We start from the raw sequence: 22,161 nt of genomic DNA on the forward strand, positions 1-22,161 counted from the left end.
GAGGTGTTTGCTTTGGTCCATAATTAGAATAGTCATGTTTACTCTGCTTTCAATTAGCTGTGTTCTTTTAATGTCCTGTAAGATTCTAACATGGACCTTTTTTCAATTTATTTTGTGCTTCTGGCACAGTGGTTTTTTATGTCTTCCTGAACCTGAAGCCACTGTTGCCCTTGTTTATGTCATTGCTTCCATTGCACATGGGTAAACTGGCTGTTACCTGACCATTTGGGAGATGAACCCACTTTCCCATAATATCTATTGAACTTTTTGGAATGCTTAATTTAAAGGCATTTTTTTCTTTTTGTTGAAACTCTTTCAACACTTTACATTTATAAGTAAGATAACCTTAACTAATTCAGTAATTTGAGTGTGTGTGTGTGTGTGTGTGTGTATATATATATATATATATATATATATATATATATATATATATATATATATATATATATATATATATATATATATATATATATCAAAAAAATTAATTTACTGACTGTAATTTTCCCATAGTGTTATGCAGTTAATATATTGTAACCTATTTATAAATGAATTAAAAGGTTTCATAATGTACAACCTGACCTCATTAATGCACTGACGTCTCTAAAGATGCATTAAACAAATATAGCCTTGTACGATTGACTTGATCATCTCTAAGTTGGGGAGTGCTCAGAAACGTACTTCTCATGTAAAATGATATCCAATAGTCACAGAGGGAGACAGCCCTTTTAAAAACATTATGGTGGTCATATATACCATTTTAATAATAAGACAGCAACACCTTAACTAGAGCCTGCCAGGCACATTGAAAACTTCAGTCCCTCCATGGGACAGGTTATTTCAGTCTAGTATTTACTAACAACAAAAAAAAAAAAGAAATAATACAATTGCTAATGTTAGCATGCAATTAAGCAGCTGTTGGACTGCTGTGCTATAGTGTGTGTTTGTTTTATTTGTGTTTACCCATTGTCTGTCTCCAGAGGTCTCTGGAGGTGAGCACAATTGCACACAATATATAGAAATATATTTTGCAATATATAATTCCTGTCACAGTTGTCTAGGAGGGTTGTGCCTTGAAGATCCTCTACTATGGTGATGCACTTTTTCTAGGTGATGCATGATGGGAAAATGATAATTGCTTTGGAAAGTTTCACTGGCAGTCTCTCGGCAGGAGATAGTCACAGAGGAGCAGGCATCTGTTACAGTCCCTCCTTCCACGTTAGAAGCCACTGTTCCTGACCCACATAGGGGAGATAACCTAATAAAAAATGAAGTTCAGAAATACTGCTGCCTGTGTCGAGCTTATTCTTTTGGGGAAACATCAAACCCTTTGATATCACTCAGAACAGCCAGAAAAATGAACTACTTAATGACATAAATAATAAAACTGAATCAAATTCAAAAAATATATATATATATATATATATATATATATATATATATATATATATATATATATATATATATATATATATATATATATATATGTGTGTGTAGCAAATTAATGCACTTACCCATCACATGCGATTTCTGACTCAGTCACCAGTTTTCTGATACAAAGCCATGATCGGCACGGGTACCTGAAAACCCAGGCCGTCGGGTTTTAAATTACCCGATGCTACCCAGGTATCGATTTATTAATTTGAGAATTTAAAGAAAATGTAGAAATTATGACAGTAAAGTTGTAAGCATGGGTCTCTGGCATCCTGTTGGTTTTTGTGGGTGATAACTCTGTGATCCATTACTAATAACCATATGGCTTCCAATATGGAATGCTTTATCTACAGTTAATGCACAGATATAGTTTCTCACCAAAATAAAGAGTAAATAAATAAAAATAAAATCACGTGGAGCACATTAAGTGTGCTTCCTCATTTGAATGCAATATTTCCTTGGCAGAGTTTGAAAATTCCGTTTTCTCCTGCTTGATCAAGAAATTCCACCCAATGCTTTGGATGCCATTGTTATGTATTCACAAGACAGAATTTAGCGATCAGGAACGGCATTTAATTGTTGTCCAATATATGTCGCAAAGAATCCTGCAGCATAATACATATTTAATATTAAATACTGAATTCAAACTGATTATTTATTATTATTATTATTATTATTATTATTATTATTATTATTATTTATTATTATTATTATTTCAATACTCCAGTACTGAAAAAGGTTACACAAGTCTACAGATCTGAAGGGACTAAATGTATGTGTACTGTATAGTATTTAAATATGTATCATGCACTTAAAACATTTTAATGTGTGGTGGTGGTGGGTTTTTTTTTAAATCATTACCCGAAAAAGATCTGGGTACCCAGGCATCTAAAATATATTAGGGGGCTGTGTGGTCCAGTGGTTAAAGAAAAAGGCTTATAACCAAGAGGTCCCCAGTTTAAATCCCAGCTCAGCCACTGACTCATTTGTGTGACCCTGAGCAAGTCACTTAACCTCCCATCTTTCAGGTGAGACGTTGTTGTAAGTGACTCTGCAGCTGGTGCATAGTTCACACACCCAAGTCTCAACAAGTGCTTTGTGATGGTGGTCCACTATAAACTCCCCCCTCCCCTTATAATTTTGGGATTATATATGATATCGCTTAGTTATACAGGCACTGGTCCATAGGGTACGGCGTAAACTTACGTATGTCTTAATAACCGGTCTTGGTAATATACAAACGAGGAGCGTCTATAGTGTTTCCAGATGTTTAGACTTCCCTGGGTTACGTACAACGATTACACCAAAAATAAATTATCATAGTGCACAGTGTTCAAGTTGTCTAGACACCCCTGATTTACAAAAATGGGCTAGTGCCTCATGGGTACCGTATCGATTTATTAATTTGAGAATTTAAAGAAAAATGTAGAAAATATGACAATGCAGTTGAAAGCATGGGTCTCTGGCTAGGACAAGATGAGGTCGACAAGTAACCCTGACACTCGTATTATGAATTGACGGGACCGGGGAAGGTTTTTAGTTTACGCACATATTCACTGAGACCTGATTTTCATTTCGTTTAATATTGATGTCCTGGTTCGATTTTCCAGTATGTAACATTTTAGGCTTGTGAAATGAGGTCCACTTGTAAGTGATTTACATCACATGCGATTTCTGACTCAGTCACCAGTTTTCTGATACAAAGCCATGATCGGCACGGGTACCTGAAAACCCAGGTACCCGTCGGGTTTTAAATTACCCGATGCTACCCAGGTATCGATTTATTAATTTGAGAATTTAAAGAAAATGTAGAAATTATGACAGTAAAGTTGTAAGCATGGGTCTCTGGCATCCTGTTGGTTTTTGTGGGTGATAACTCTGTGATCCATTACTAATAACCATATGGCTTCCAATATGGAATGCTTTATCTACAGTTAATGCACAGATATAGTTTCTCACCAAAATAAAAAGTAAATAAATAAAAATAAAATCACGTGGAGCACATTAAGTGTGCTTCCTCATTTGAATGCAATATTTCCTTGGCAGAGTTTGAAAATTCCGTTTTCTCCTGCTTGATCAAGAAATTCCACCCAATGCTTTGGATGCCATTGTTATGTATTCACAAGACAGAATTTAGCGATCAGGAACGGCATTTAATTGTTGTCCAATATATGTCGCAAAGAATCCTGCAGCATAATACATATTTAATATTAAATACTGAATTCAAACTGATTATTATTATTATTATTATTATTATTATTATTATTTTATATTCATTTATGTGTCCATACTGAAAAAGGTTGCACAAGTCTCAACATATCGAAGGGACGAAATGTAGGTGTACTGTTTAGTATTTAAATAATATAGCATGCACTTAAAAAACATTTTAAATGTGTGGTGGTGGTGTTTTTTTTTTTTTAATCATTACCCGAAAAAGATCTGGGTACCCAGGCATCTAAAATATATTAGGGGGCTGTGTGGTCCAGTGGTTAAAGAAACAGGTTTATAACCAAGAGGTCCCCAGTTCTAATCCCAGCTCAGCCATTGACTCATTTTGTGACCCTGAGCAAGTCACTTAACCTCCCATCTTTCAGGTGAGACGTTGTTGTAAGTGACTCTGGAGCTGGTGCATAGTTCACACACCCAAGTCTCAACAAGTGCTTTGTGATGGTGGTCCACTATAAAAGGTGCTTTATAAAAAAATAAAATTATTTGTATGATTATATATAACCTCTTTGAGGGCAGCTGACTTTGCGCTAATATAATATATTATTGTTATTTTTTTATATCAAAAAATGTTACAGAATAATTCCTTGGAAACAATGTTTGTTATATTTGCTATTTTTGACTTGTGATAGGGAACGCTAAAATACATCAGATTGAGTATGAAAAGCTATTGTACGTGCCATTTAGTCTGATATTGATGCCTTCCGATGAATATATACATTTTTCTTTGATTGTCCTTGTAGGAGGTGTAGTAAAATTGAATGGCTGACCTGCTTAAGCGCCAGTAATGTTCTTTGACTTTGAAGGCACTGCTGAGCTGAAATGACACAGGAAGTGAATCAGTAAAAGCTGCTTGCTGTAACATGTGCTTCTTTCTAAACTGCATGTGAGATCAATACAGGGAATGGAACTACCCGAGCGATTAGATTTATGGAATTGTTACATCACAAGTAACCACTTTAAAGTTATAGATGGGTTGCTACAGTGAAATCTAAGTCTCACACAGATTGGTAGGGGGAGTGATCCCCAGCACAGGTGTACGTTTATCTCTGCGAGATCTCTGGTGCTGTGCAGGTGTTTTCTCAGTTTAATAGCCATCGGTTAGCGGAATAGGGTTAAACAGTTTTGTGCTTAAGTTGTCTAATGTTCAGACCTGCAGGCTGACGCCACTTTTACTTAGTTCACAGATCTATAATTCAGATCAATTGAGGAGCAAGGCTATCACATCTGAGGGAATTCAAATTATAAATGGCCTGTTTTCTCTTCCGTACTTTTCAGTGCACAATAGCCAGCCAGGGAATTAGCCCGTGCTCCACTCTGACAGGCAGTACTGCGTCTCCGAGCACCGACAGTCCCTGCTCCACTCTGAGCAGCTGCATCAGCAAGCCAGCAATCAGCAAAACCAGCCCCTGTGGAACCATAACCAGCCCCAGCTCCACACTCGAAAGCAAGGACAGCGGCATAATAGGTAAGTGATCATATACTTGAGGATATGGTAGCATGCTGAGCTTCGTTCTAGATACCTTTTTTTCCCCCACCCTTTGTAGGGTACTGCACAGTGACACACTTTTTCAGGTAACCGGCTTAATTTATCATTTGTGTCAGCAATGAAGTAATGTAAAATGATACTCTGTTGCCCTGGTTTCAAAAGCCTAATAAAACTTTGTTTTGATTGCGTCCTTCAGCTTTGTCCTCTGAAAGGAACGTATAATTTGATTGTAAATTGAAATTCAAGAAATGTGCGTCTCAGTGGATGGGCATCAAGTTTTAAAATGGGTAGGGAATTAAAAATGGAGAACAGACTTGTACAGAACAGCTTTGCGTCCCATTTCTTTATTTAAGGAATGTAACACATTCATTTAGGATGGATCATGCGTCCCTTCAGCTTTCAATCAATCTGATATGATAAAATGATCTACTTCAGATTACATTTTCCATTGCACGTTTTAAACAACAGTGGGTGGTTTACTGTGTGTTTGCTCACAGATAAAGTTCTAAAGCAATTGTTATAGAAAGCACAAGAAGAAAATGGAGGTATAAATCACCAGCACAGTACACAGTTCAAAGGACACTGTGAGCACTTAGTATGTGGACCTAAGAGCATGTTTAAGACCGTATTGGTTTTGTAGATTAAATAAATCGCTTGGCAGTAACATGACTTGATAGACTTGAGGAACATCTAAGTTGTGTACCTTTACTTATCATATGATACACTTGTGTTAGGCTGCTTTTACCATAATGAATAGGACATTCCAAAATGAAACTAAGGGATGTTTGGAGTCATAGTTCATTTTGGGCACAGATTATGAGGCCATACTCTTTATATCTGTTTGAATTTTCTCTGTTGTTTTAGTTTAAAAAAAAAAGTGATGGTAACAGATGTTAATGGGATTTAGTGAAATTAGTTCGCTTTGTGTACTGTACTTTTAAGTGCCTGCTAATTACACATTGTAAAAAATAACCCCAAAATTGCCTGCAGATATAAGTGAATTTCCAGAAGGTGATTTCACTTAATAAATGTTATTCATTTTGGTTTTTGAACTATTAAAAAGGACAGTAGATTTGTACAGATTGCAGGTAACTTGTTACAGTATGTCAAGTTATGAAAACAAGTATTGCTTTCCGAATGGCTATGTTAATTGTATTAGAGAGAAGAAAAAAACAAAAAACATAAATGTACCAGTATACAACTACCTGTGTATTAGTATATTTGAGATGTGCTGCTACTGTGCAGACTTTGCCTTTCTCGATTGGTGTTTATTGCGTTATTATGAGTTGGATGGCTAGACAAATACATGGAGATCTACGTAATGCCAAGTTAGCACAAGCACTGTCATCAAGCTAAAAATGGAAATGAGGTATATATCTTTTCTCTGTAATTTTATATGGAACATGTTGGCCTTTTTAAATGAGTCGAATATCGTAACATGCCTCTGCATTGACCTTTCTGTTTCCTGGGAGATCTTTCAGTGTTACCTTTGAAGGTTTGTATCTCTTGTAAAATAATCATTCCCTCAGACAAAGGAATTTGCAGTAAAAAAAAAAAAATTATAAATTCTGAACTAAGCACAGCGAGGTCGGCTTGTTTGAATTGTGCTTTGATTTAAATGAATGTTCGGTGCTTAAATACCAAATGGCCTTGCCATTATTTGGCAGCCTTTGTTAATTTTACAATTTCTGATTTTTAAAAAACACCAGTAGAAGAATAAGACTTGGACACTACAATAGCCCTTCGCTAATACAGATACCATTATGCCATATATTCGGATATGCCGGGCACAATATATCCCCCAATAATATCCAATTAAGTGTGACGCTGGGTAATTGTGAATTGCATGATCCAAAGAGACACACCTGTTATACTGACACAGAGGCAGGATGAAAATACACAGAAGAACAGGTACAAATAGCTGCTAAATTGCTAAAATTAAGTAGGCCTACATAATAAGAGGGCATATAAACTCCTACTCTACAGTGTTCAAACGAACTGCGGTTGGAAAAGGGTGAGAAGCCTGTAGAAATACTGGTGGACTCCAGTGGTTCAAAACGCAAGATGTGCACTAGAATAATTAACATTCTGAATTTTAAGTCGTTAATTGCTTTTGCAAAGAAAGTCTGACACATACCAACAGAAAACAGAAGTTGCAAATAGGCTATGTGTTTTACTTTCAGCTACGCATACACTGTAACATTTTTCTATGTAATATGTACATAGAACACATTAATGTGAATTCAGCCAGTGATTTATACATTTAAAATAAATTGGGCACCATAAATGTGTGTTTTTTTATTTTTTATTTCTTTTTTAATTAAATTTAAAAATGCATATTTAAACAGACACCTCGTTATTTTGGACAACCTTGTCTGTCTCCCGACTTCCAGTTTTAGAAAGGGACAGCTGTAAACAAAAAGACCTTCTATATAAGTTTGGTACGAAGCACTCGCTGAATAATTCAGAATATTTTTGTAGCCCATGTTTGTCTTGGAAGGGTCAGTGGTAATAGTCGTACAGTACATGTAAGGTAGTGAATTAATTTTACTGTTGATCCAATCTAAACCCAGCAAAATTAAATACTGTGGTCTAGTCCTGGGAGGGGGATTATTGGAGCCGGCTGCACAAGGCACTGTTAATAAAATATTACATAAAAATCTATCTGCAAGTTAATTTATAACACAGAACGAAGATCAAGGTCTGCTTAGTGGTGCTTTTTAAATTAACCGTACATTCAATTCGGCCATGAAACATGCATTAAATTAACTGGCAGAGTTGATGAATGGTGTGTTAAGAGCATTACAGTGGAATGATTACTGTCTGCCCACTCGGAAGATTGATAATTGATCATACATTGTTAGAACGGATCAATCGGATACAATAAGAGACATTTAAAAAAAAATCTGTTCAATCTTGATGATCGTAATATGTATTCTGTAGATAAATCTATGAAGACCTGTTTTTTTTCTGTTTGTGTCTGCGATTTGGTGTTTTAAAGTTTGTGTTTTTTATTCTTTTTATTCTTTTTTTTTATTTTCACTTGCAGCAACAATAACCAGTTCATCAGAGAACGATGACAGGAGTGGTTCTAGTTTAGAGTGGAGTAAGGATGCTAGTCTGAGGGACAGTGGTCACCATGGAATTATACACACCCCGCGGGTGGATGGCTGTTCACCTGTGGCAGAGGAAGACACAGTTTGCCCTGGGGAGGGTCAGCCCAAGGCAGCAGCAGCAGCAGCAGCAGCGGGAGACGGTCCTCTGCCATACCCACAGCAGAACTCCTCCACCTTCATGATGCCGAGGCCCAACTCGGTGGCAGGTGTGTGCATGCATCTACTTACTCTGTACTTTGTGTTCAGTGCTTGTCAAATATCTCCTTATTTTTATGATTGAATCAATCTAAGCCGACACGTTTTTTGCTTCAATGTTCTATACTGCACATGCTCTTTTGAGTAGCACCTGTATTTAAAATAATGATTTATTGTTTCTTCCTAAAAAGGCCAGTTGTGTTGGATGTCCATTATACAGGATATTGTATAGTACAGGGTGACTTGTTGTTAAACAGTTGGCACAACAGTTTTCCCACCTCTGCTGCCAGTGACTATGCTGGGTCAGTATTAGTTAGAGATGCACTGTGTCCACATGATCCACTCCAAATTCCACAGGAGCCACCTGCTCTGCCCTGTTCACAGAGGACAGCAGATTCAGAGCCAGGCCTGACAGCTGCTGCAGAGACCCGCCTCTGGCAAAGTATTTTCTGCACCAGCCTCGCAGGTCCTCACATTTATAATTCAGCTCTAAGCAATACTTCGTGTATAATCAGTTGCTTAAATGTGAACATTTTAAAAAAAGCATTTGAACAAGACTTTTCCAGTTGCAAAAAATGTAGTTGGTGTGCTTTTGGTGTCAGCTCCGCCACCCTCCACCTTCAGGAGCCAGTGCAGCAGGAGCTGCCTCTGTCTCTGCCACCTCCACCGGCAGGAGCAGAGCAGCAGGAGCTATCTCTGCCTCCGCCACCTCCACCAGCAGAGGGTGAATGCCTGCTGGGTCCCCGTCCACCAGCAGAGGGTTAATGCCTGCTGGGTCCCCGTCCACCAGCAGAGGGTGAATGCCTGCTGTGTCCCCGTCCACCAGCAGAGGGTGAATGCCTGCTGGGTCCCTTTCCACCAGCAGAGGATGAATGCCTGCTGGTATCACTTCCCCCACCAGCAGAGGATGAATACGTGCTGGTGTCACTTCCCCCACTAGCTTAGGATGAATGCCTGCTGGTATCACTTCCACCACCATCATAAGGAGAGGAGCTGGAGCTGCCTCTGCCTCCATCACCATCAGGGGGAGAGGAGCAGGAGCTGCCTCTCCCTGCACCAGAAGGACCAGGAATAGATGCTGGCGGTCCTCAGCAACCCTTGCATAGGCTGCTGAGGGAAGCACGAGGAAGAACCGCCCGGCCACAGTGGCCGAGAAGAGGGCCAACACCCGCACACCAGCTTGTCCTGACTCCCTGTCTCGCTTCGCCCAAGGATGCCTGTCTCGCTTTGCCCAATGATGCCTGCCTCGCTTCACCCAAGGATGCCTGCCTCGCTTCGCCCAAGGATGCCAGCCTGGCATTGCCCGGGGTTGCCAGCCGCTCCGCATTGCCCGGGGTTGCCAGCCGTGGGGTCGCTGGATCTGCTTCGCCAGGGGTTGCAGTCAGCTCTGCTTGGCCGCTGCTTGGGTCAGTGTGGCTGGAGCCCCACTAGAGGGAGCTGCCGGCTCTAAAAAAGGGGGGGAAGAGGTCAGGAGACCACCTTTCCCCACAGCAATTTCGCTGCAGAAGTTCTGGGGGCTGGAGTCCCCCCAGAGGGAGCTGCCAGCTATAAAGGGGGGAGAGGTCAGGAGACCACCTTCCCCTGCAGCAGTTTCGCTGCCGGAGATCTTGGGGGAGGTCTAGAGATCACCAACCCTAGCAGCTTTTCCGCTGCTGGACTTGCCCCGGCTGAAGGAGTCAGTCTGGGAGCTCTCAACACGTCTGCTGACAGCCGCACCATTGGCAGCATTTCCGCTGCCAGTGGTACAGCGGGAGGAGAGATTCGCCCCACTATCAGCACGTCTGCTGACAGCATGGCCAGTAGCAGCCTGGCTACTGGCAACATTGCTGCCCATCAACCCCTTAAAGTCCCTGTTCTTGGCCCAGGACTTTGAGCGAGAATTTTGGGATTTTAAGGGGGGAGGTGGCCATTGAGGCCATGTGTGCTTTGCACAAGGGGGGGTATATGTGGCAAAGTGCCCGCCCCTGTGTGTATTTTGTGTTGCGTGTTAATGTTGGTGTATAGTCATTGGTACAAGGGATATAAACGGGTCTGTGTAACACAAGTGTTTAAAATGTATATTTGCATTTAGGCACAAGGATTGCACAGCACTTCACGTGCAAGTAAAAAGTAATAATATATGAGCACAGGGAATTGCACTTTATTAATTCATGTGCAGTTGTACCGCGACTCCAATTGAGTGATTGATTAGCAATCGAGACTCGGTACAGCTGCATAAAGCAGCATGTTTTCACTCACTCGGGGTTGTTGTGTGTTCGGTGAGTGGAGAACGGGATTGGAGACGGAGGTAATAAGAATAGTTAATAGTTAGTAGAAGCTCACCGTGTTTGTCTGTGTAGTTCGTTTATGTTTGCCTTTTTGTTGACAAGTGCCGTGTCCTGTTTTTGTCCTGTTTTATTTTATAATAATAAACCGCACAGCAGCGCATCCATTTATCATTTCCTCTCGCAGTACTATGTGTTTCTTCTGGCCTGATGTCCCCACTACAGCCGCCTTTGTCACAGTCATTCATGTAACTTACCCTACATTGTTCTTAAGCAAAATTGTGTCATATTTAAAGTTGGATTAAAACATTTGCAGAACCAAAATGTGTACATTATCCATAGGTCTTAGACCTGTGTTGTACTACAAGGTGCATGGCATGTCGTTGTATGCTGATGTCATTATAATATGGCAGTGTTTCTGGGGACTTGTAAGAGTATCAGAACAAGGGCATGAAAAGAGAGCTATGGTTACGTGATGGAATGCCTCATGCTGCAAACCAGGCAAAGGATAATTACCCAGAAGTTCTTGAAACCTTTTTTTTTTATTTTCTAAGAAATTCAGTCTCTGCATTGCCTCTGTTTTGCATTTAGATAACAGATTTGCTAAAACCAGTCGAGCTGAATGCCAAACGTGCTTCCAATCAATCTGCATGAAGCAGAATGAATACACAAAAAATATCTGATCCTACAGTAAATCTACTGCCTTAAGAGAGGCAATTTTTTAATTGGATTTCTTTTTTTTAAATAAAGCATGTTTAGTTCTGTCATAATGCCTGCAATGTCCGTTCAATCCCCTAATATCTGTATGGCACTTTCATCGGGCCATGAGGCACTGCCAGTTCACAGGTTTAAGCCTGTCAGTATTGATTATCTCCACCTCATAGTGTCAGAGGATATTGCTCCCTGTTCATCCCATCATATACCTGTCGGCTTTGCACATACAAAAGCACTGTTCTTACTTTCTCTACTGGCATGGATTGAGTGTAGTGTCATTATTTGGCTGAGAAGGTTGATGGTTGATTGATGACATAACTCTGAATGTCACTTTGTCATTAACAGTAAGGGGGAGCTGATAGGGTTCTGTGGAGTTTTGAGCGTTCTCATCTCTAATGCGCTCACTTGGCAGCCACAGAGTTGAATACTGATGAGGAGATTTGTATTGCAGTATAGAATGTGTGGCAGTGCCACCAGCAGAATGTAAAATGTGGTTATGCAGTAAATCCTAAAAAGCTATTTTGGAATAAAAGCAATGTATCTCTGTATTGTGGTCCAAGGTATTGCAATGTTAAGTCTAGAATACTGAAATTGTTCTCTTCTGTTTTTTTTTTGTTTTTTTTTTTTTTTTTTTAGTATCCAGACAAAAGGCTGTTAAACTTTGTCCTTTAGCTTTTGAGAAAGGTTAATTCACAATAAAAGAGACGGATGTGACTGGGTAGCTTCAGTGCTCTATTTTAAAAAAGAGCAGGGCATAAGCTGAGTGTTACCTACCTACCTGTTTGATTAGGGTCATACAGCATGGCCGGTCTGATTAACTGCACAATAATTCTTGTTGCTGTGTTAGCTCATAATGAGAATTGTTTTCTACGTGGTGGGGTGATCCATGGATGTGCTGACTATCCAGTTAAAGTGACGTGAAAAAATACAAAAACAAAAACCATATAGCCATCTATCCCGGTTTAGCTACACATTTAATGTCATCATAAAAACAACAATATAAATGATAGATTTATAAATTAATTTATTTGACATTCCCCAGTGTCTTTGTGTGTGTGTGTGTGTGTGTGTGTGTGTAATATAAATATAATCAATTTTACACTCTTAAGTGGGTACTTTTTATATTTATTATTTTGGTCTTCACAATTAAGAATTTAGCCTATTTTAACCGTGGGCCTCGGCTGCTTTAATGGACGCTATGCGCCTGGGCACAGCCAGTATGCAAGCAAGCTACAGCAATAAAAACGAAGCAAAATTAAATAGAACAATACCTTTCTCTTGTTGTTTTCCTCCTTCAGTTTTTCTCTTTTTACGCTTCTTCGCGCCAGATTGGTACGTTCTTCATCTTTTTTCCAACATAATTTGGTCACAATCCTCAAAGAAGCTACCAGAGGCTGATCTTTTTTTTCCCCCACATCCAAATGTTAGCAGGCAAACCGAACGCAATTGAACCTGTGGTGAAAGGGGAATGTATGGAAGCATTTAACATGCTGCCCACCACAAATAGACTGCCTTTTAAAGGCAATAAAGGCCGTATAAGCAGCATATAACATTGCATATCAATACAGTATGCTTTTAAGTTTAAGTTTTTTTTTTTTTTTTTTAATGTTATTGGGGTCAGACCTCTTTGTCCCATGCTAAATATTAATTAAGAGGCTGAAGACACAAGTGAACCACTGGTGTGCTTAAAGGTTTTCTTTCAGTTGATGTATCCCAAAGTTCCCAATTTGTACTTCTGTCAGATGGTTGGGATTGCTCCCCCTCAGTTTGTATGAAAATTGTTTAATAAAGCACTACCCTGCTACAGTTTCAGGGCTGAAAACTCAACTGCTGTCAACAGCTGTGCTAATTCTCAGGGGGCTTCTTGACTGACAATAGGTTTATTTACATGCTGGTCAGAGTTGCTATGTCTTTCAAAGCTCTCCACAGGGAAAATGACAGGTCTTAATGTTTTTTTTTTTTTTTTTTTTTAATGTTATATGTGCTTCTCTTGTGGTTTGAGTACATATTTCCAAATGTGGAAGGATCTTGAATACATACATCTTAATAATGTACTGCGGTTATATTATGCTTCCCAATAAACAAAATAATTTAGTTTGGCAGTACCTGAAAATATTAGGAATGTGTGTGGTACTCTGGTATCAGCCGTATGGTAGTGTACTGTGAGCTTTCTTGGTGAAGTTGGCACTGAGGGATGGACTGACAGTAAATCATACATAGTTTCATGATGCATTTCTGGGTAATTGTACTGCACAGTTTTCAATACATTTGTGTTCATTCGTATGACAGTCGTCGCCATTCTTGAGCATTACACTTTTAAATAATGAGACCGGGCAATTCAGTGGAAAACTGCAAATCAACCCTGTTAAGAATCCAAATTAGATGAGAAGATATCAGAAGTTCCACTAACCACACAGTTGTATGTTTCAGTATCCCACAAAAGCCAGTGCAGTAGTCTCCGACTAAGAAAACGCCCCCCCGGGAAGCAAGTGAAGTGTTCTCATAGCCAAAGTGTTCTCTAAGACCGAGTTGACCACAGACACAGTATGAATCAATAAATCAATAAATAAATAAATATGTATTACTTGTCATGATGTACGTGCATCAACATATGAAATGAACAGAATTAGTAAGAGAAAAGCAATAGGCTAGGGTATGGGGTATGTTAATAAACTATAGTAATAAAGTAACTGTTGAACTAAATTAACACATCACCCCTGCACACGTTAACAAATGCAGCAGCAGCTCTAAATTAATTATGAGTACTGTACATGTACAGGAGCAATATTTACAGTAGGGATGGGCAACAATATGAAACTTGTATATCGATATCGTGCACGTATTTTGGTAATGTCAAAGTCTTCCTAAACACAGAAAATATAATAACACAATTGCAATATGAAACATATATACGTTAACAGATATTTACTTAAGAAAAGCAATAAATAACTTCAGTTTACTGGTGCTTTGCTTCATAGTAGCCATGGAGAAAAACAGGGTCGTGGTAAATAGTTTTACCAGTCCATGCCATCATCAGCCACCTCAAAACCGAAATATTTATATACTTCACTGCGCAAAGCCTAGCCAATGTGGAAATAATTTAATCTTCTCAGACTCACAACACATCTAAAAGTATTAATTGCGGTGTCATGCTGAATGCTGCATTATTTTGAGATGCATTTTGATGTTTTAAAAGTACATCTCATTTATAATACCGAAAGTTAATACATTAATAATAGTGTAAGTAATCACATGGACAAAATGCAATGGACGAGGCACTGGCGCACGCACATATCTCAAAATAATCCCAACAGTGCTTAATGCAGCATTTGGTACCTTGTGAATGCGTTCCTAACAGAAGAACAAAATTAATAAATAAAAAAAAAAATATATATATATATATATATAAAATCAAATTTATTTAAGCTGATTTTCCTGTTTTAATATGTTTTTTGTGTTAAATTTTGTTTTTTGGTGTGTGTCGCTTTAAAAAAGACCCTGTTTCTTTTCAATTAGTTGATGTGCACACTTTTTGAAAACAAGATGTATTTTCCGGTAAGGGATTGGCTGGTTGGAGGAAATGGGTGAAGAAACGACAGTAGAGCACACAAGAGAGGGTACACAGCGTGTGGATTTGTTGTTTTTCTTGATTTATAGCTGTTGCATGTTTGAAATACGTTTGTTAATCAGATTCTAGAAAAATAAAATAAAATGGTTAAATGTACATTGTGTGGTGTTTGCCTACGAGACTAACAATGATTGGTATGTATAAACTTGATTATACTGCGGTTTTTAGCAGTATTAGCAATAAAAAGTGTTCTTCATGTGCCATTTTGTAGCGCTGAGGTGCACTCGTGGAAATCAGAATACACAATGAGGCAATGATAAATTGAAGGATTGAATAAACCAATCAGTGTTCCTCAAGGCACTCTTGCAATGGCAAATCCGTTTTGAAAATATTTAATAAACTATTTTAATTTAAGTCTGATGATGAGTTATCAAGTTACAAGACAGTACTGTTTCAGTTGGGAACGAATCACTATTGGTCCCAAAAAGCTGTTCTTTTAAGCAAAGTTCCTGTTCCTTTTGGCTGATCATTTACAATGGGAACAATCTGTTTCTCCACAAGGTTGTTATCTAAGCCGAAGTGTTCTCTTAAGAGGTGTTCCTATAGGCAGAGACTACTGTAATTGGCCCTAGATCACCCTGACTGGAGGAGGTATTAGGGAATGCTGATATTTGTTGGTGTTCACCTGCAAGACTGATTTAATTAGGCCCTGGGAATCAATACCAAACTGAACTGATGCTCTTAAATAAAGTCAGTAAGCATTGCTCTTTGCTGATCACACTATAGAATAAATGTATTACAGGATAAAATGTGAGCATCGAGTATCCCCGTTACCAGGGATGTGAACTTACTCCTTAAACATACATGCGAGTTGCAGCAGCTAGTCAGCGCAGCAAGCATTTTGGATAGTTGCTTGGATTCTTTTTTTAAAATGCAGGATCATAAGTACAGTAATCCGTCTCATATCCGACTGCAGTGGGACCAGAGTAAGGGAGGATATGTAAAGAGTCAGATGAATGAATCCTGTTTTAAATACCATTATACACAGCTGTAACAATTACTGTGTTCACACAATTATTGTTTAGGGATTCAGCTTTTAGGTTCAGGTATTAATGCTTGTGACAGAGTGGTCGTCTGCCGTGTAGGTGCATGCATTCGCTGTTGAGTGACAAGCAGGAGATCAAGACGGAGGTTGACGTTGATACGCCCCCCCGCAGGCGAACAGGATTTATTAACTCTAGCAACACTGCACAGGTCACACAACTCTACCAGCAAAGGCAGCGCACAGAGCACATACAACACAGTGTATGGAAACTTTGGTAGGATCTACAATATCTGAACTAATCTTCTGTGTTCAGTAATAATCTATTGTTGCAGAAGAGGTTGATCATTGCAGATAAACAGCAGATATGTGACGGGTGGATACGCGACAGTTACATTGATCGGCATAGAGGAAAGTGTGGCATTGTTGGTTTCCATTGAATAATATTTTGGCAGCATAGTAGGTATGTTCTTAAATACTAATGTGGAATATTTACAAACAATAAGCACAAGTTGTTGTGCATGCATGCAAATTTGCCATGTGCTTTTCCAAGTGCCCTCTACTCCACAGAAGCTTATGTGCAAATAACGTTTCCTTCAGTGAAAGACTTTTTGTTCCACTTTTCTTGTTTAATACTGAAAGAGTGTTTTATGTACTGTATGAATTACTTTATCCCCAACAGTAGGTAAATGTTCTTTTTTTTCCTGTATATATCTTATTTGTTGACAAGAGCCCTCCATCATTTAATCGTTGCCGTTCAGTTTATGTTTATACTCAAATGTAAACACGGCAGCCTTATTGTAGTAATTCAGCCTGATTTAAAAATATACAGTCTCAGTACTTCCAGGGAAAACTACCATCTGTGCCGACCATAATTAATTTACTGGAGAAGCTGCGTTTCATTGCATATCCTTGCTATAGGGTATAGTACAGCTACTTTAATAGGAACAGGGATCTGTAACCTTAGGGCTTGGTAAAAATCCATACCTGTTCGCTGCTTGTGATGTTGCAGTGTCACATGGTTCAGCTGTTTTCCATAACATCATCTCCTGTCAATCAAACTGTATTTCCTATTGGTTCCTAATAAAGTGGCCCCGCCTGCCAGGATTTAAAGATTGATGCATTAACAGTTAAACTGCCTGCTGTGAGTGCACAAGGAATACAATCTAATCTAGTTACATACCAAAATGGAAATTAATTATCCTTGATCAGATTTAGCTGATATTTGATTCCAGCTCAAAACACTTTGACACATGGGGTCAAGGAGGATTTTGTATCAGAGGTCAGATTTCGAGTTCAGCTTTTGGAACCTGTGGTGTGAACACAGCCGCTGACTGCAGGAGAAAGAGGATGCTCCGAACATGGGTCAAAGCAGCACAATCCCCTCCCTCGTCCATCATGCTTAAAGGCAAGATATCAGCAAAAAAAGGTTTTAATATCTATCGGTACCTTCAAAGTAACTGGAAATATACAGTAATTGTGCGAAAATTTCATTAAGACATGTTTTTCAACAGGCACAAATTTTGGGGAAAAACTCCTGGAAGGATGGAGACACATATATATATACATATATATATATATATATATATATAATATATATATATATATATATATATATATATATATATATATATATATATATATATATATATTCATTTTTTTTAAACATCTGTGTACATTCACCCTATTTGACAGGAGATACAATTCCCTCCATAATTACATGCAGAAAGACTTTGCGCAGCTTATTCAGTCCACAGTCAGAGGCAGAGTAATCTTCATGTAACTGGCTAATGATGTTGGCATGGAGCTTGACTGATATGTATGAGAAGGCTCCCTGCACGTACTTTCTACTTTATTTCTTCTGCTCCCTCGCGCTCTTTCTCTCCTGCTCTCTCTCTCTCTCTCTCTCTCTCTCTCTCTCTCTCTCTCTCTCTCTCTCCAGCAGGGAGGGTGTTACTGAGCTAGAGAACCATTGATTAATTCCTCTCAGACAGCCCAGTGCAAACTAGCTACATTGGAGAGACTGCAGAACATGTGGACTTATCTAAGGGTCTCTCTCAGATTTGGGAAGGAATTAATTTGCTGAATGCTAATGTTGTGGACACTGTGATATCCGTGTATAGTAACTGCCAAGTCTAATTACAAGTAATTTTACAAGATATTGTCAACGACCATGGATTGAAGCCGTGGTGCAGAAGATTAATTTAGGCATCTTGATGAGATTTGTACTAGTAAATGTACTAGGAAATACAAAGTGGTATCTAACCTATTGGTCCTTGTAATGAAGAATATTTTAAACTCTCTTGCATATTGATTACTTCCATCACACTGGCTCGGCTTAGGATTGTAAGTAGCTGAATCTCTTGTGTTTTTATAGTGAGGGGATGTGACCTGTGCAAACAGGTTGCTAGCATACAGAGTGTGCTTACAGATAATGAATGCTTCTGTTCATTTTGTGGTGTTTGACTATTAAAGAGGAATGAGGTGTTTGTTCTGTATGTGTTGTAGTCATAATAGTACAGTTTAATTGCAGTTCTCTCCTATTCACTGGTACACTTTTGACATTATTGTAGGTTCCAATAATAAATGAGCTATGATAACATAAAGGTGCTAAAGGTAATCTGCCATTGTGTTTTTCACTTAAATGAAGCACCCATTGTTTTACAAGGGTGAGTGGCAACACTGAAATAAATCAATTTCATTCCTTTTAGAGTGTGTCTTTGCTGTAATTTTACTGTTGCAATGTATATAGGGAGGAAATGTGATATTTTTGACCATTCTTTCTTTTACATCTTTTGACTTTTCCTGTCACTTCTCAAAATGATCTCACTGTCAATGCCTGACCTGTGTATTCGGTTTGCTGCGGGGATGCTTTTCTCTACATAGATGTCAGTTTAAATCAGAGTCTGGAGACGTTTAATGTCTAGCAGGTGGGGAGGGGGGGTTCTAGTATATTCAACTCAACCCTTCCAGTCGTACCTTCCCAGACAACCTCTAGGGAGACTTAAATGCCACTGTCTACTTTCTAGACCTGATGTTATAGAGTTTGAAAACCGTTTTTTTTTTTTTTTTATAGCAACAAGTTCAGCAAAACTGGAAGATCTGCGCTATCTTGATGAACAGCGCAACACTCCACTGCGCACCTCCATTCGACTACCCTGGCACAGCACTGCCGGTGGCCGGGTACAGCAGGATAGCAAAGGTATGGTTGACATCATCTAAAGGCTGGTATTTTGAGTTGTTTGTTTGACAGCCACTCATCGCTTTGCTTAGGAGCCGTGATAAATCTCCTCTATGAATGCACTTTGAAATATTACAATAACAGCTCCAGACTTACCAGTTCAACCCTCTTTTTAGTAACCAATCTGTTGGAAGCAAACAGATTTAGTTGTTGCGTAGTTTGCACACTGCATTTAGTAAGTTCTGTCTTAATGGATAATGATTTCTAAATCGGACATTCCAAGTATTCTAAAACCCTAAATAAGCAAGCAAAAAGTTGGTTTGTGGTACCAGTTGTTATGGACTGCTTAGTAGAAATAATATCCCAACCATTCCAAAACCACTGATGCCCACCACCCTGACTGGTCTGATTTTACTTTCTTTAAGATTCTTCAGCATGGTGATTGTGTTGGCTATTACAGTAGTGAGGTTTTGATTCTCTTTTGGAAAGTCAGTGTAACATGCCTCCTCATTATAAGTCAGTAGTCAGAAACCATAGTCAAGAGACCACAAAAAAAAATCATAAACAACTTGCCATAAGTGTCAGTAAGGTATAGGGCGACCATGAGCAGTCTTTGAGGTGTTTAAGTGATTACTTATAATTCCTTCTGGGAAGTTGGCCAAAGAATTATTTAGATGTAGTTTTTAATGATTATTCTTTTTTTTATTCCCCCTTCCAGCCCGGTTTGCACCCTATAAACCAGCTGATATCATGCTTAAGCCTCTGCTTTTTGAAGTGCCAAGCATAACCACAGACTCTGTGTTCATCGGAAGAGACTGGCTCTTTCAGCTAATTGAGGAAAACCTAAAGAAAGATGAGTCTCCTGAGAACAGAGGGGCAGTCATCGTGGGGAACGTCGGGTTTGGGAAGACAGCCATCATTTCACGTCTGGTGGCACTCAGCTGTCATGGAGGCAGGATGAGACAAATTGCTTCTAACAGCCCCAGTGCATCCCTAAAAAGTGAGATATTCTCACTGTGTTGTTTGGATTAGAACACTAATGCAGCATTGACAATAGGATTACATCCTCATAGTTTAATACCTAACAGAGCTGCTAATCCTTCAACAGGCACATGTTAACAAATTAGCATTCATTTGCATTTATTATAAAGAGATGTCTGTTTTGTTTTGCGCAGGCCTTTCAGATAGGGCAACAACTTATAGTGTGTGATGGTGATGAAATTAGGTTATTCATCTGGACATTCAAGCTGATTGTTGGGTGTCTTTTAATTAAACAATCTGAAATTAAATTCACACATTTAAAAATCGTTGCAATTCAGACCACAATTTAAATGTCATCTTAAAACGTAAGTTAAGTGGAAGGCCTTCTGTATCTAAGTTCCACTCAAAGCTGTTGTAAATTAGAATGGAGAAAAGCCATAATTACTGTGTATCATTTAGAGTTTGGAGCTCAGTTCTCTGCAAGAGACCCCTGGTTGTCGTTACTCATTTAGTCGTCACTTCACGTTTTATACTTACAAATATATGTGACATATATGTGATGTGTGTGTGTGTGTGTGTGTGTGTGTGTGTGTGTGTGTGTGTGTGTGTGTGTGTGTGTGTGTGTATATATATATATTGAGTTATATATATATATGGTATATATATATTAAATATATATATTAGATATATATATATTTTAATGTTTTTCAATGGAAAAAGAAACACAAAAACTCAATATTTTACGCTTGAGCTTAGCTCAGTAGTTTATGATTGATTGCTTCAAGGTACACATGTGTAACACAACTGTAAAGTTGATGTATCAGAAACACAAAACAGGATAAACACTCGATAACAAATTCTGAGATAACTTTGAGAAGCCAAGTAAATAAAAGTTTAGCTTGGTATTCCGAGATTTTGCCATTGTAGTTTATTGAATTGTTGATTTCATTGAAAAAGTGCTAAAACCTCCAGTATTTCTGTATTAGAAGGAAGTGAACAGGTAGCTACTGATATGCCCTGTGTTGTGGAACTAGTCGTAATGGATATTAGTAGATGAATCTGATATTTCGGTATCTGATTCAGATAATAATTGTTCATCACTGTATTTTCACAGATGGGGATATGAGCCTTGATCTACCACTTAGTCAGCCACCACAACCCACTCCCCCTCCCAGTGCCACGAACACCATGAGGAACGGGAGCTGCTCTGGGACCCCTGAGCTGCAGAGACGAAGGGAAGAGGCTGTGAAACGTCTCGCCACCAAGGTAGGAAATCTGCACACTATTGGACACATTCCTTTGAAAAGCAAGTCCACAGTAATAATAATGATAAACAAAGAAATAGATTTAAAGGATGTAATGAAGCTAATGTTTTTGGGTTGCTGATATAAACGTGTTTGCATCTTAAATTTTTTATTTGATCCCCCCACCCCCCATCCCCACCCAAGCCAATCTATATGATTGAGAAGATATCCCAGTAGGCTTAAATCTAAAGTTTCCAGCTGAGGACGTGGTCCTTTCAGCAGAGTGATATAACAGACATGGGTATCCCTTGAGACATCCATCCAGTTCCTTTCATTAAGTGTGGCACGATCCCCTCGTTACTATTCTCCTTGGTGTAGGTGCACTGGCACAGTATACCTTCCGTTACTTTGATGTGCTCTGCCGTGTATTTTATACATTTTATTAAACTGCTGTTGCATGTCTTTGTTGAATACGATTTGAAATGAAGCAGAAGGCAAAGTTTAATGTTATAAAATTGCTCGGGACACTTAACATGTACACTACGTTAATAGCTGTTGATAGTTAAAAACATAGTGATTTATTTATTTATTTATTTTTTTAATTTAGTTGTCGGCAATAGTTTTTACCCCAGTTTTCTCCCCAGTTTGGAATGCCCAATTATTATTTTTATCCCGGTTCACTGTTGCAACCCCCAGGCGACTTGGGAAAT

The 22,161-nt window shown here is 38.7% G+C and overlaps 1 protein-coding gene across 4 annotated transcripts in view; it reads left to right on the forward strand.

Moving 5' to 3' along the window:
- Positions 1-22,161, forward strand: part of LOC121323650 (protein TANC1-like) — a 136,896-nt gene that overhangs the window by 75,970 nt on the left and 38,765 nt on the right. For all 4 annotated transcript variants that reach the window (XM_041264828.1, XM_041264831.1, XM_041264827.1 and 1 more), the window contains 5 exons: positions 4,936-5,125; positions 8,196-8,468; positions 19,122-19,247; positions 19,945-20,226; positions 21,322-21,473. In XM_041264828.1, coding sequence (XP_041120762.1) covers positions 4,936-5,125; positions 8,196-8,468; positions 19,122-19,247; positions 19,945-20,226; positions 21,322-21,473 — 1,023 coding nt within the window. The remainder of the gene's footprint in view (positions 1-4,935; positions 5,126-8,195; positions 8,469-19,121; positions 19,248-19,944; positions 20,227-21,321; positions 21,474-22,161) is intronic.

Source organism: Polyodon spathula, chromosome 11 (genome assembly GCF_017654505.1).
Source record: "Polyodon spathula isolate WHYD16114869_AA chromosome 11, ASM1765450v1, whole genome shotgun sequence".
In the NCBI taxonomy this organism is placed as follows: domain Eukaryota; kingdom Metazoa; phylum Chordata; class Actinopteri; order Acipenseriformes; family Polyodontidae; genus Polyodon; species Polyodon spathula.